Source organism: Nycticebus coucang, chromosome 6, assembly GCF_027406575.1.
Source record: "Nycticebus coucang isolate mNycCou1 chromosome 6, mNycCou1.pri, whole genome shotgun sequence".
NCBI lineage: Eukaryota > Metazoa > Chordata > Mammalia > Primates > Lorisidae > Nycticebus > Nycticebus coucang.
Window position 1 is genome coordinate 70,592,160 of NC_069785.1, and position 11,975 is coordinate 70,604,134.

The following is an 11,975-nucleotide window of genomic DNA, read 5'->3' on the forward strand; positions in this document are numbered from 1 at the left end:
CGCGCTTTGGTGAGGGTCGGGTTCAGCACCGCGAACAGCGGTTGCCTGGATCTCTCTCCCTCTTAGGCAGACCTAGGTCCCGCCTCCTTCTCCCTGCCCCCCTCCAGGCCCCGCTGTCTGGAGTGGGCCGTGACCGCCCCTCCCCCGCTTCCCTGCCCCTCCCTGCGCTGCCCCAGGCCGCCCGCGTGCATGCGCGACTGAGCAGAGGGGCGGCGGGTCCCCGAAGTCCGGGCTTGAAGACCCTGGCCGGCAGGACCGGCTGCGAGGGTAGCGGAAGGCACACGGATCTGGGCGCTGGAAAGCCTGGATTTGGCAATGGCTTTGCTGTGTGGCCTTGGGCAAGTCACTCTGCGTCTCTGGGTCCCACTTTTTCCCCAGTCTGAAAACAGGATTGGGTTCCAAGCAGCTCCGGCATTCCAGAGGTCTTCACTACCCCTTCTCCTCCCCCAAACCCCGGGGGCTTTTGTTCTGGCGCCAGTACGGGTCTGAATAACAAAAGGCACCTGTCCAGGGGGCGAATGAGCTTGGACTCCCCACTGCCAAGTATTCCCGCGCGCCCGACTCGGCGCGCCCAGCTGGGCGGGCCCGAGCCGCAGCCGCGGCTGTGCTGAAAATGGCTCATCCGCTCTTTGCTTTCTTTATTTCGCAGGAGCGGCGGCATGGAGGCTCTTAGCACTCAGCTGGGGCCGGGGCGCGAGGGCAGCTCTTCGCCCAACTCCAAGCAGGAGCTGCAGCCCTATTCGGGCTCCAGCGCTCTCAAACCCAACCAGGTGGGAGAGACGTCCCTGTACGGGGTGCCCATCGTGTCTCTGGTCATCGACGGCCAGGAGCGCCTGTGCCTGGCGCAGATCTCCAACACCCTCCTCAAGAACTACAGCTACAATGAGATCCACAACCGCCGCGTGGCCCTGGGCATCACGTGCGTGCAGTGCACGCCGGTGCAGCTGGAGATTCTGCGTCGGGCCGGGGCTATGCCCATCTCCTCACGCCGCTGCGGCATGATCACCAAGCGTGAGGCCGAGCGCCTCTGCAAGTCGTTCCTGGGTGAGCACAAGCCCCCCAAGTTGCCCGAGAACTTCGCTTTCGATGTGGTGCATGAGTGTGCGTGGGGCTCGCGCGGTAGCTTCATCCCCGCGCGTTATAACAGCTCTCGCGCCAAGTGCATCAAGTGCGGCTACTGCAGCATGTACTTCTCGCCTAACAAGTTCATCTTCCACTCACACCGCACGCCCGACGCCAAGTATACGCAGCCCGACGCCGCTAACTTCAACTCGTGGCGCCGTCACCTCAAACTCAGTGACAAGTCGGCCACAGATGAACTGAGCCACGCTTGGGAGGACGTCAAGGCCATGTTCAACGGCGGGACGCGCAAACGGACCTTCTCGCTGCAAGGAGGCGGTGGAGGCGGCTCTAATAGCGGGTCGGGTGCGCAGGGGAAAGGTAGTGCAGGCGGCGGTGGCGGTGGCGGGCCGGGGTGTGGTGCGGAGATGGCCCCAGGCCCGCCGCCCCATAAGAGTCTGCGCTGTGGTGAAGATGAGGCCGCCGGTCCTCCCGGACCTCCTCCTCCCCATCCACAGCGGGGTCTTGGCCTCGCGACTGGAGCTAGCGGCCCAGCGGGTCCTGGAGGGCCTGGTGGCGGTGCTGGCGTACGCAGCTACCCGGTGATCCCAGTGCCCAGCAAAGGCTTTGGCCTCTTGCAAAAGCTGCCCCCGCCGCTTTTCCCGCATCCTTACGGTTTCCCCACCGCCTTCGGCCTATGCCCCAAAAAGGACGACCCAGTGTTAGGCGCAGGAGAGCCTAAGGGCGGCCCTGGCACTGGGAGCGGCAGCGGCGCGGGTGCTGGTGGGGGAGCAGGGGCCCCGGGAGCTGGCCACTTGCCCCCGGGAGCAGGGGCGGGCCCAGGCAGCGGTGCTATGTTCTGGGGACATCAACCCTCCGGGGCAGCTAAGGACGCAGCGGCCGTGGCGGCAGCCGCTGCTGCCGCCACCGTGTACCCGACGTTTCCCATGTTCTGGCCAGCGGCTGGCAGCCTCCCAGTGCCGCCCTATCCGGCTGCACAGAGTCAAGCCAAGGCCGTGGCGGCCGCTGTGGCGGCGGCAGCGGCAGCAGCGGCAGCAGCTGCTGGTGGCAGCGGCCCAGAGCCCCTGGACAGTGCTGAGCCATCCAAAGAGGGTGGCCTAGTCGCGGAAGAGCGCTGCCCTAGCGCTCTGTCCCGTGGGCCGCTGGACGAAGATGGCGCGGACGAGGCGCTGCCACCGTCCCTGGCCCCGCTGCCACCGCCCCCGCCGCCACCCGCACGCAAAGGCTCCTACGTGTCAGCCTTCCGGCCGGTGGTCAAAGACGCCGAGAGCATTGCCAAGCTCTACGGCAGCACCCGCGAGGCGTACGGCCCTGGGCCTGCTCGCGGTCCGGGACCGGGCACCGGGACCGGCGGCGGCTACGTGAGTCCGGACTTTCTGAGCGAGGGCAGCTCCAGCTACCATTCTGCCTCTCCCGACGTGGACACTGCGGACGAGCCCGAGGTGGACGTGGAATCCAACCGCTTCCCAGACGACGAGGGCGCTCAAGATGAGACCGAGCCCAGCGCACCTAGCTCTGGAGGTGGCCCAGACGGTGACCAGTCAGCTGGGCCCCAGTCCGCATCCTCCTCGGGGGCAGACGGTCTCACAGACTCTCCTGACGGAGGCGGCAGCCCTTGCCCCCGGCGCCGCCTAGGGCCACCCCCAGCCGGCCGGTCAGCATTCGGGGACTTGACGACCGACGACGTGGTGCGGAGACCTGAGAGGAGCCCACACAGCGGCGGCTACGAGCTGCGAGAGCCTTGCGGGCCCCTGGGAGGCCCCGCGCCGGCCAAGGTGAGCCCTGCGCCCACCCCACCGGTGGCGCCTCTCACTTACCCTCTGCGCCGCCCTGTTGCGGGGCAGGCCGGGGCCGGGCGGAGGACGGGAAATTTGTTCTGTGCGCTGTAGGTGTTTAAGCAGCAGGCCCAGTCTCGGGTGCGCTGTGGAGCTGGGCTCGCTGGGGCCCGCGGCTGAGGATTTCAGAAGATGGGGGTTGTTGGCAAGCCAGAGGAACACTTGTGCTTTTCTCTTGTTGTTGATGGGAATGAGGGGGAGACAGAAGAGATTACTGATAGACAAAAATAGAAGGGGTCTGGAGGATATAGGAGGGGGTAAGAAAAGGACCCAGAGAAAAGCGGTCCCGAGGCCAAGCCCCAGTTGGGGAGCAGAGCTCCGAGGAAGAAGAGAGGGTCAGGAGAGAAGCAGAGCGGCTCTCCCTAAGTACCAGATCCCCAGACTCTCCCACCAGCTCTGCTCATAGTTTTCTACGGAGTCTTTTGGAACTCCTGTTTTGGGAACCGCAGGGTTTGTTTTGGGGAAGCTGTGTTGGGACGGTGGGCAGAACAAGACCGGGGCTCTCAAGTTGGCAGGGCCGGGGCTTGAGGGGCGGGACGCAGGCCGGAATAGCTGGCCATTTTCAAAGTGTGCGCGCACACCTGTACATTTCCATTCGGTTCATTAAAAGACGAGTCATTAACCGAATGCGAAAGGCGTTATTTATGCGGGAGATTGGGTACTGGGAGGGGGAGGAGCACGCCGAAATGGTGGCAAGTGCCGGAAGTGGGGAGACTTTGAATGGCCCTTGGCTTGGGATAGCTTTGTGTTTCGAGTAATTTTCTGAGGGCGCGAATAATTGCCCTGGGTCTACAACAGCGATGCGCGCTCGAAGGGTTCACAGGTGCGCTGCCTGCATCACCCTGCCCCGGGCGCTCGGGTACCTCGGGCACTTCAACCTCCACTACCCCCTGGGCTTTCCCTGTTGGCCTAGGGACGGAGCTGGGCGGCTTCAGGTTGTCTCCAAGAGGCCCCCTAATCGCCTGTCATTTCTCGGCCGCCGCAGGTGTACGCGCCCGAGAGGGACGAGCACGCGAAGAGCGCGGCGGCGGCTCTGGGGCCCGCGGCCTCCTACCTCTGCACCCCCGAGACCCACGGTAACGCCTGCCGAGGCCGCTGGCCTCTGTCATGGGGGGACCGCAGGCACAGAGCCAGGCAGGGCCAAGGAAGGCCTGCGAGGGAAGACAATGAGAGAAAAGACTGAGACGCAGAGAAAGAGGAAGGGGGGAAGAAAAATAATGGGGGTGAGGGGAAGCTAAGCGAGTACTCCCGACAACTTCCATCCTTTTAGTTAAAAACAGTAACAGCCCACCCTCCCCACACACATGCTACAGCACACCTCATACACTGGGTTAAAACCTTTTAAAAACCACGTCTGGAACCTCCTTCAAGTCCTATTTATTCAGCAAGGGTGTTTGGGCAGGGGGTCCCCTGTGTCGGGGCGGCGGGTAAGCACGTCCTGCACCTGTGCAAGGGACTAGGTTGCTCATAGAGGAGGGGATGTGGGCCTTGGAAATCCCGGCAAATCGAGGCAGCCACGCTCCAGACGATGACCCTCCCATCCACCCAAGTCGCTGCCTGGGCTGCCTTCTCAGCGAGACCTGGCGGCCACGCGCGCTCGCGGTGCCCCAGTATCTGCGTGCGATGTAGGTCGTAAGTCCCTGGTGGGCTTGGAGGCTCGTCTTGCTCTCTTCCTTGGGGCTGAGGCGGGGGTGTGAAGCCTGGAGATGAGCAGACTACGCGCGGGGGAGGGGTGCCCGACCCAAAGCCTCGGGTCACGCGCCTGGGCGCACAGCCGGGAACCAGAGGCGACCAGGACGCCTTTAATTAGGGCTCGGGCGCCCCGACCGCGGCAGCTCTGGCAGTATCCGGGTCACGGTTTCTTTCCCTCTCCTTGAAACTCGGTTTATTGCCTTTAAGAGCCAGAGAAGGAAGACAATCACTCGACTGCCGAAGATTTGGAAACGAGGAAATCCTACCCAGACCAAAGGAGTATCTCTCAGCCAAGTCCTGCAAATACAGACCGAGGTGAGCCCTCGGACCCTTCGCACCCAACCCGCAACAGGGAGGAGGGACCCGGGGCGCCCAGGTTCCCGCGCGCTTGTCAGGAAGGCTTTCAGTCAGTTCAAGGCCGCTAGTTTCTTCCGTGGCGAGGAGATACATATTTAAATAACGCGGGCGAGGTGCACACCGGGTTTCCTGGGTCTATCTCCAGGTAACGGCAGGGGGTGTATTAAAATGAAAGGGAGAGACACTTTCACCCGCATAAAACGCAAAGGGCACTTTCTGTCCTAAGACCATCTTCCATGGACCCACTCTTCAGAGTGGGTCACTCTCCTCGCCCTTAAAATGATGGGTTGGAAGGTGAGTAGGACTGGATGCCTGTAACTTGTCTCCTCCAAAGGCAGAGGGTCTGGAGTAGTCCTTGACTTGGTGCAGTTCCTGGGAAGCTCACTCCTCCCCTCCCAAGGCCTCTTCCAGGATAGAACTCCTTTCACCTCCCCTTTATCCCAGGCGAAGATGGGCTCACCCTGGATGTCACAGGAACTCAGCTGGTGGAGAAAGACATCGAGAACCTGGCTAGAGGTGAGGTTACATCTGTGAAAAGGGGTACACTATGTTTGAGGGAGATGGTCTTTCCTATAGAGGGGCTGTTGTCCCTGCAAGGGGTGAGTGTGGGAAAGACATGGTTCTGAAGAGGATCAGTTTTTATTTCCCTGAGGGGAAAAGATAATCTTCTGGATACATTATCTTGACACAGAAGTAAGTATGTTGTGTCTTTTGGTTGAACCAAACCCTCAGATGTGTATTCAAAGTTTGAGTTCTGTAAAGAAGGAATTTGTCTGAATAGCCCAGTGGGAAAGAGAAATGAGTAATGATTTTCAGAACTTGATGCCTGTGAACAATCTGGGTCTCCCAAACTCAATGGACAACAGGACTTTTTCTGAATAGCAAGACTGCAGGGAAACATTTATTTTAGGAACATATAAGAAGTTGATTTTTTCTCCAGGGATAATGTATAACCCTGCCACCCACCACAAATGGAGTGAAGATGGAGTTTATTTGTAGAATGGGACCCTCATGTTGCTACTCATCCTGCAAGGGGGAGGGTATAGATCAAGGCCCAGAGAAAGGGAGTCCCTAGCCCCACTTTGCCCTTCTACCTTCCATACCTGTGTTTCAGAGGAGACTCTCCAGGGGGAGGGCCCAGATACTAATGACCCCACATCAGGGTAGCACCACCTCTTCCCCCTGGGAGCTGCTTCCTTGGAGCACTAATGGAGCCATCCACACTCAGCTCCCTGCCCCCACCCCAGCCCATGGACAGTCTAGGTGGGCAGAGGGGGCGATAAACTGTGATGGTCTTACATCCTTTCTAGTTACAGATTTTACAGAGTATGCTATTACCTTCAAAATCATTGGTGGTTTATAGGAGGGTTCTTAGCATGGATTTGGCAGTCTGGGGGCCTCCTGAAATTGTAGGCTGTTATGAGTATGTATATTTTTCTGGGAAGGGTGTCCAAGGCCTTGACCAGGTTCTCCTTGAGTTATATTAAAAAGGGAGGATTAGGTGGCACCTGTGGCTCAAAGGAGTAGGGCACCTGCCCCATATACTGGAAATGGTGGGTTCAAACCTGGCCCCAGTCAAAAACTGCAAAAAAAAAAAAAAAAAAAAAGGGAGGATTAGCTCTGTCATTTGAAGTGGGAAATCACGTTTTTGTGGGCCAACCTCTAAGTTTAGGAAATTAGGAAAAATTTACAGCGATTGTCAATCTGGTTAGTGCTTAAAGGTGGAATGTGGGTGCCACCATCCTGAATTTGATTTCTCATCATTGTTTCTTCACCCAAATCCTTTGGATGCAAATGGAAAAGCCAGAGTTCAAGGGCCTCTACCCACTGGTCCATCCTCCCCAATTCTTCTCCAAGGGCTATTGGCCAGGGCAGGACTTGGGTGATTTCCGCGTGTCTCCAGTTTCAATCACCCCCACCCTTTACTCTCCACCCCTCACAGACGAATTGCAAAAACTGCTCCTGGAGCAAATGGAGCTCCGCAAGAAACTGGAACGAGAATTTCAGAGTCTCAAAGGTACCCCATCCTGCCCCACCCACTTGGGCACCGAGCTCCCCACCCCCCCTCAGTGTTCTGGACCTACTCGGGTAGCCCAGTGCAGGCAGCTGCGGCTGGGCGTCCTACAGGAACCAGGCAACTCTCCATTTCCACGGTTTCCTGTGGGGAATGCCTCGGTGGGGGTGGGGGTGGGGGTGGGGGTAGGGGTGAAGATGGGGGAGAATGAGGAAGTGGAGCTGGGGGAGCAGGCTGCGCATAACAGCTCTCACTTAATCAATTTGCACAGATAATTTTCAGGATCAAATGAAGAGGGAATTGGCTTATCGAGAAGAAATGGTGCAACAGCTGCAAATTGTCAGAGGTAAGACGGGAGTCAGGTGAGCCGTGCACAGGCCGTAACTGCCTCTCGTCTGGCAGGAGCCTCAATGTTGGCTCAGTCATTTGGATTTAAATTGAAGGTAATTTAACAATTATTTTTTTTATTTAATATCCTTTGTATACTCTGATTAGCCTCAGAATGGCAAGCAAGCCCAGCAAACGGCTTGCAGGCATCATTACATGGAGTGATTGAACTTCTTATCGCGGCAATTTCCATGGTTTCTAAATTAAAAATCGAGGCGTAAAATTACCTGGGAAGTAATGCCTAAGTTTGCTTTAATTTTGGTTAGATCCGTCTGCCTTTAAGCGCCATCCCAGGCCATTTCCTCCCTCCGCCAGTCTGCAGTTTGGAGCTTCAGTACCCCCTCCCCCTGTCCGTGGAGTTGTTTCTGCGAGGGGCTGCGCCCTGGGGAGAGGATGAAGCCTGGGCTACGACCCGGCTATTCAGAGGGTGGCTGGGTAGCCTTACGGGTCCCTCCCATGTCTTCCAGATACCCTCTGTAACGAACTCGACCAGGAGCGGAAGGCGCGCTACGCCATCCAGCAGAAATTGAAAGGTGCGGAAGCCGGGAAACAAAGATAGGAGGGGTGCCGGGTGCGGTGGTGCCGCCGAAGGAAGGAAGAAATGGAGGGGCGAGTGAGGGAAAAGGCCAGGGTCTGCATAGATCAGAAGCTGAGAGGAGGGAAGTGGGAACTGATTTTAATGGGAAAATTATTCTAGAACGCTGGAGTAGGGAGCGAGAGCCCCCTGGAGCTCTGGGCATCAGAAAATCTGTCTTCCGTGACTCACTTTCCTCTTCTGTAAAATGGGACTATTCAGAGCAGTGATTCTGAATCACCGGGGTCTTTCTCCTACCCTGCTACCTCCTGATCCACTCAGTTGCGAACCTCTGTCCCCAAAGGGTTGGGTGAGGCCAGGGAGGGGAACGGGAGACCTTGCGGGCGAGGTGAGGCAGGCGAGGCGCCCAAAGTGGCCTGCGCGACTCTCTCCCCAGAAGCCCACGACGCCCTGCACCACTTCTCCTGCAAGATGCTGACGCCCCGCCACTGCACTGGCAACTGCTCCTTCAAGCCCCCGCTGTTACCCTAGGGCCGCCCGACCGCGCCCACGCGCCCTCAAGCCATGCTGCTCCCTCTTGTAAATAACCGCTGCCGCGGCTGCCCAGAGCCAGGAACAAGCCATTCGGACGTGACCGATGTCAATACAGCAGCCAGTCCGCCCGCCCTCCGCCTGGGCGCCCCGGGCCTTGGCCGCCCCCTCTCGGGCGTCCCAGTCCAGAGACCTGACTCGGTTTCCAAGTGTAAATACCGCCTGGCCCCTCGGTTGAACTCCAGGGCATCGGACCTCTGGGGGTTAAGTGGACCAATGGGGAGAAGAAAAGGGAGGGGGACCACTCCCCTCCCGCCCCCTACCCCGTGTACAGCCTCAGACCCCGATTGTGAATACAGTGTAGCAACTTCGCTGGCACCGGCCTGCTCTCCCAGTCCCGTCCACTTCTGAAACTATCGTTCCTAATGACAAAGTGGCTATGTGCAATGGATATAAATGTACTGTGAGTCTCTTGGTTCAGTATTAGTTCACTTTATTTATGCTGTAAGTTATTTTGCTTCCTTCTCCTGGACCTACTTCCAGTCCCACTTTACATTCCCCTTTGGATTTTGCTTTATTTTTTGTTGTAACCTCTTGATGTAACAGCACTTTAAAAGAGCGACAACTGACTCACGTGATGGCGACCACCTGGAGTCTGTTTGGGGAGACCACCCTGTACCCGTGACTTTTGTTTTTAATAAAAAAAAAAAAACTTGTCACTCCCTGGGGCTATGGAGATGGGGGTGCGCGGAGTAGGGGACAGGGGCAAGCCGCAGACTGTGCAACAGGTAGGGCGTGGGAGCCTTCACGCAGCTTCTGGGTCTCCCAGGGTTAGAAACCCGCCTGAAGAGGTGGGCAGCAGCCTCTGCACTGACCCCTCCAGACACACCACAGGACACTCCCTCTCCGCGTTTAGGACTCTCCTTTAGCGACCCGGCTAGGGAAAAGGGACTAGGGCATGGTCCCTGGCACCTAAGTCCCTGGTTCTTTCCTCAAGCCCTTGCATAGGCCCAGAGTTCATTCGTGCCCATTCCCACGCTTGCCACACCGGGGGAGTTACCTCTGGGGCCCCCAGCGCAGAATCCCAGTTTCAGCCAGAATAGCCCCTGCAACTGGCCGGCCCTGGATCCCTGGGGCAGGGTGGAGGGCCAAGTACCTACAAAGGGTCTCGGCAGGACAGGCCTGGAAAGGAAGGCCAGACTCAGAGCTGGTGCACAGATGTCCTCCTGCCTGCCCTGCCGCTGTTCGAAAGGAGGGAAGCCTGGCCTCACGGTCGCGTTCGGTCCATTTTAGCCTAGGGGCCGCAGGTGCATCCACGCCCGGGTTGCGTTTGGCGAGGCCTCACCTTGCCACAGGCCTCCGGTCCGCCACAGTTTCCACAGCGCACCTGCTCCTTGGGCTAAAACCACCGAAGTTAACTACGGAACTCTTTCTCACTTTGGGGGAAGGAGAGCGGGGAGGAATACGCGGGTGGATGGAGTGGGAAAGCGCACGGTACTCAGACTCCTTCAGCCTCGGGTCCCAATTTCACCTCTTCGGCTAGCTAGCAAGGGGTCCCTGTAGCGACCTTTATTTTTCCTGTGTCTCCATTACCGCCTCTATAAAATATGGACACTAAGGCCTCCGCCCTGGCGGCTCGCGGAAAAGCTCTGAAAGGGAAGCCGCGGGCCGACACTTGTCCGTGGCCGCAACGAGGGCCCCGACGGTCCGGCCTCGGGTCACCCAGAGCTCGCGTGGGTCTGGCCAGTAGCTCGGGGCCGGGAAGTTTCGCGGCGGATTGCCTGGAGGGCCGTTGGCTGAGCCGGCGAGTAGGAGGCGCGCCCTGGACCGCCCCAAACGGGCGCGGACCCGGACACCTGCTGTACTGCAGAGGCAGGAAGCCGGCCCCAGAGTCCGCTGCGCTGGGATCCCTCAAGTCCCGTGATATTCCGAGGGCTAAACCCAGAGAGGACAGGAGAGACACGGCTGCGGTGAGGGTGCAGGGCAGACTGTGAGGCTTCGCCTCCGGACGCGCGATCTCCAGGCAGGGACCCTCTAGGGCCCTTGCATATAGATGGGACCAACTACATCAGTTCTCCTCTGTACCCTAGGCGAAACTGAGGTCCAGAGAGGACGACTTGCATCCCCAGGGCACGCTAGGGGCCAGCAGAACTGGGACCCGGCCTGGCAGTGTGATGGAGATGGCACGCGTCTTTCCCCACCGCACCTTTGGAAGCCGCACTTTCCTCCTCTGTAAAATGGGCGTAACAATTACCACCCAGGCAGGAAGCTCCTTGGCTGAGGCTCAACAAGGAGCCTGGCAAATGTTTCTTGAGGTCCTTCCTTCCCTAACTCCCCACCCAATGGAGAAAATAACGTAGGCAGCTGGAGCACATAGGAAGGGGCGCCCATCCGGGCCGGGATCTCTGAGGACTGGAGGTGTAGGTGGATCCGACCCAGAAAGCTCAGTCAGAAACACCCTCTTGGGCACCACGTCCCTTCAGAAGTGGTTTGTTCCCCCTCCAAATGTTAATAACCAAACGATTGGTATGGATGTAATTATCAATAATTATACAAATTATTGCTGATTGCGGGTCTCGTAGCTACTTTAATTAGTTTACCAGATTCTAATTAAGTTAAACGAAACATTAATAGGGAAAATATGCTTTAAAAAAAAACCCTAGGATTTTTAAGAAAGTATCTTTCTCGCCACATCGTTGCCACCTTGCGACAAATGTAGGAATTGCAGCCAATGTCCTAAAACCCAAATTAGGATGCTTTGGTTCTCAGGGAGAAAAAGTGGGGCTTGGGGAGTTAGGCAGGGGCAGTTAGGCACAGAATGTCCTCCGGACTGTCTTACGAGGTGTTAGGTTCCCCATGCCTGTGCTCCAGCAGTACGTACAAGGAGTCTGGCTCTGGAGTCCAAGATTTGGGGATAAGGGACAAGGTAAACATATCTCTTTTCTAGCATCTCTATTCCTGCCTGTCCCCGCAACCCAGGGTGAAAGACTGCACAAAGTTGGAGATGCTCTGAAGACCACATCAAGTTCTTTCCTATTTCACTTACCTGAGAGAAACCAGGAAGTTGCTTCCCACCTCCATTTCCTCTGCAAACCCAGGCCATCGTTCTGCAAAAGAACCTATTACAAGACCCCTCAACCACTGAGACACAGGCAACCTCTGTGTTCTGACAGCACTTGGTTCATGAGGCTAGCAAGGTCGTTGGTTGTGTGTGTGTTTCCCAGAGGGCTGTAAGTACCTTGACAAGAGGGTTTGCCCCTTGCCTTTCCTTGTGATTTCCAACACAGGGCCCAGTACATCACAGGCACGCATGTCCAAATGAACTTTCTAGGTGCTGAAAATGTCTGAGGGAAGGAATCCCTAGGTGCTCTGGACAATAGCCACTAAGATGCAGTTAAGCTCATTTGCATAAGGTTAATTAAGCACAGGCTTACTACTCAGAAAGAAGCTCCTTCATCAGTAGAATTAGTTTGGGGGATAGATGTCAAGTAAGCGATTGTCAGAATAGGAAAACTTTCTTCCTGTTTCAACTGGGTCTCAAAGA

At 57.5% G+C, this 11,975-nt stretch overlaps 1 protein-coding gene across 1 annotated transcript; it reads left to right on the forward strand.

Annotated features, from left to right (window-relative positions):
• The first annotated feature begins 222 nt into the window (after window positions 1–222).
• Window positions 223–9,145, forward strand: SKOR1 (SKI family transcriptional corepressor 1). The gene is made up of 9 exons (XM_053594917.1): window positions 223–422; window positions 650–2,855; window positions 3,901–3,991; window positions 4,815–4,922; window positions 5,409–5,480; window positions 6,907–6,981; window positions 7,250–7,324; window positions 7,833–7,898; window positions 8,337–9,145. Exons 1-9 carry the CDS (start codon window positions 316–318, stop codon window positions 8,429–8,431), a joined length of 2,895 nt encoding a protein of 964 aa, XP_053450892.1. The 5' UTR covers window positions 223–315; the 3' UTR covers window positions 8,432–9,145.
• Window positions 9,146–11,975: the final 2,830 nt, after the last annotated feature.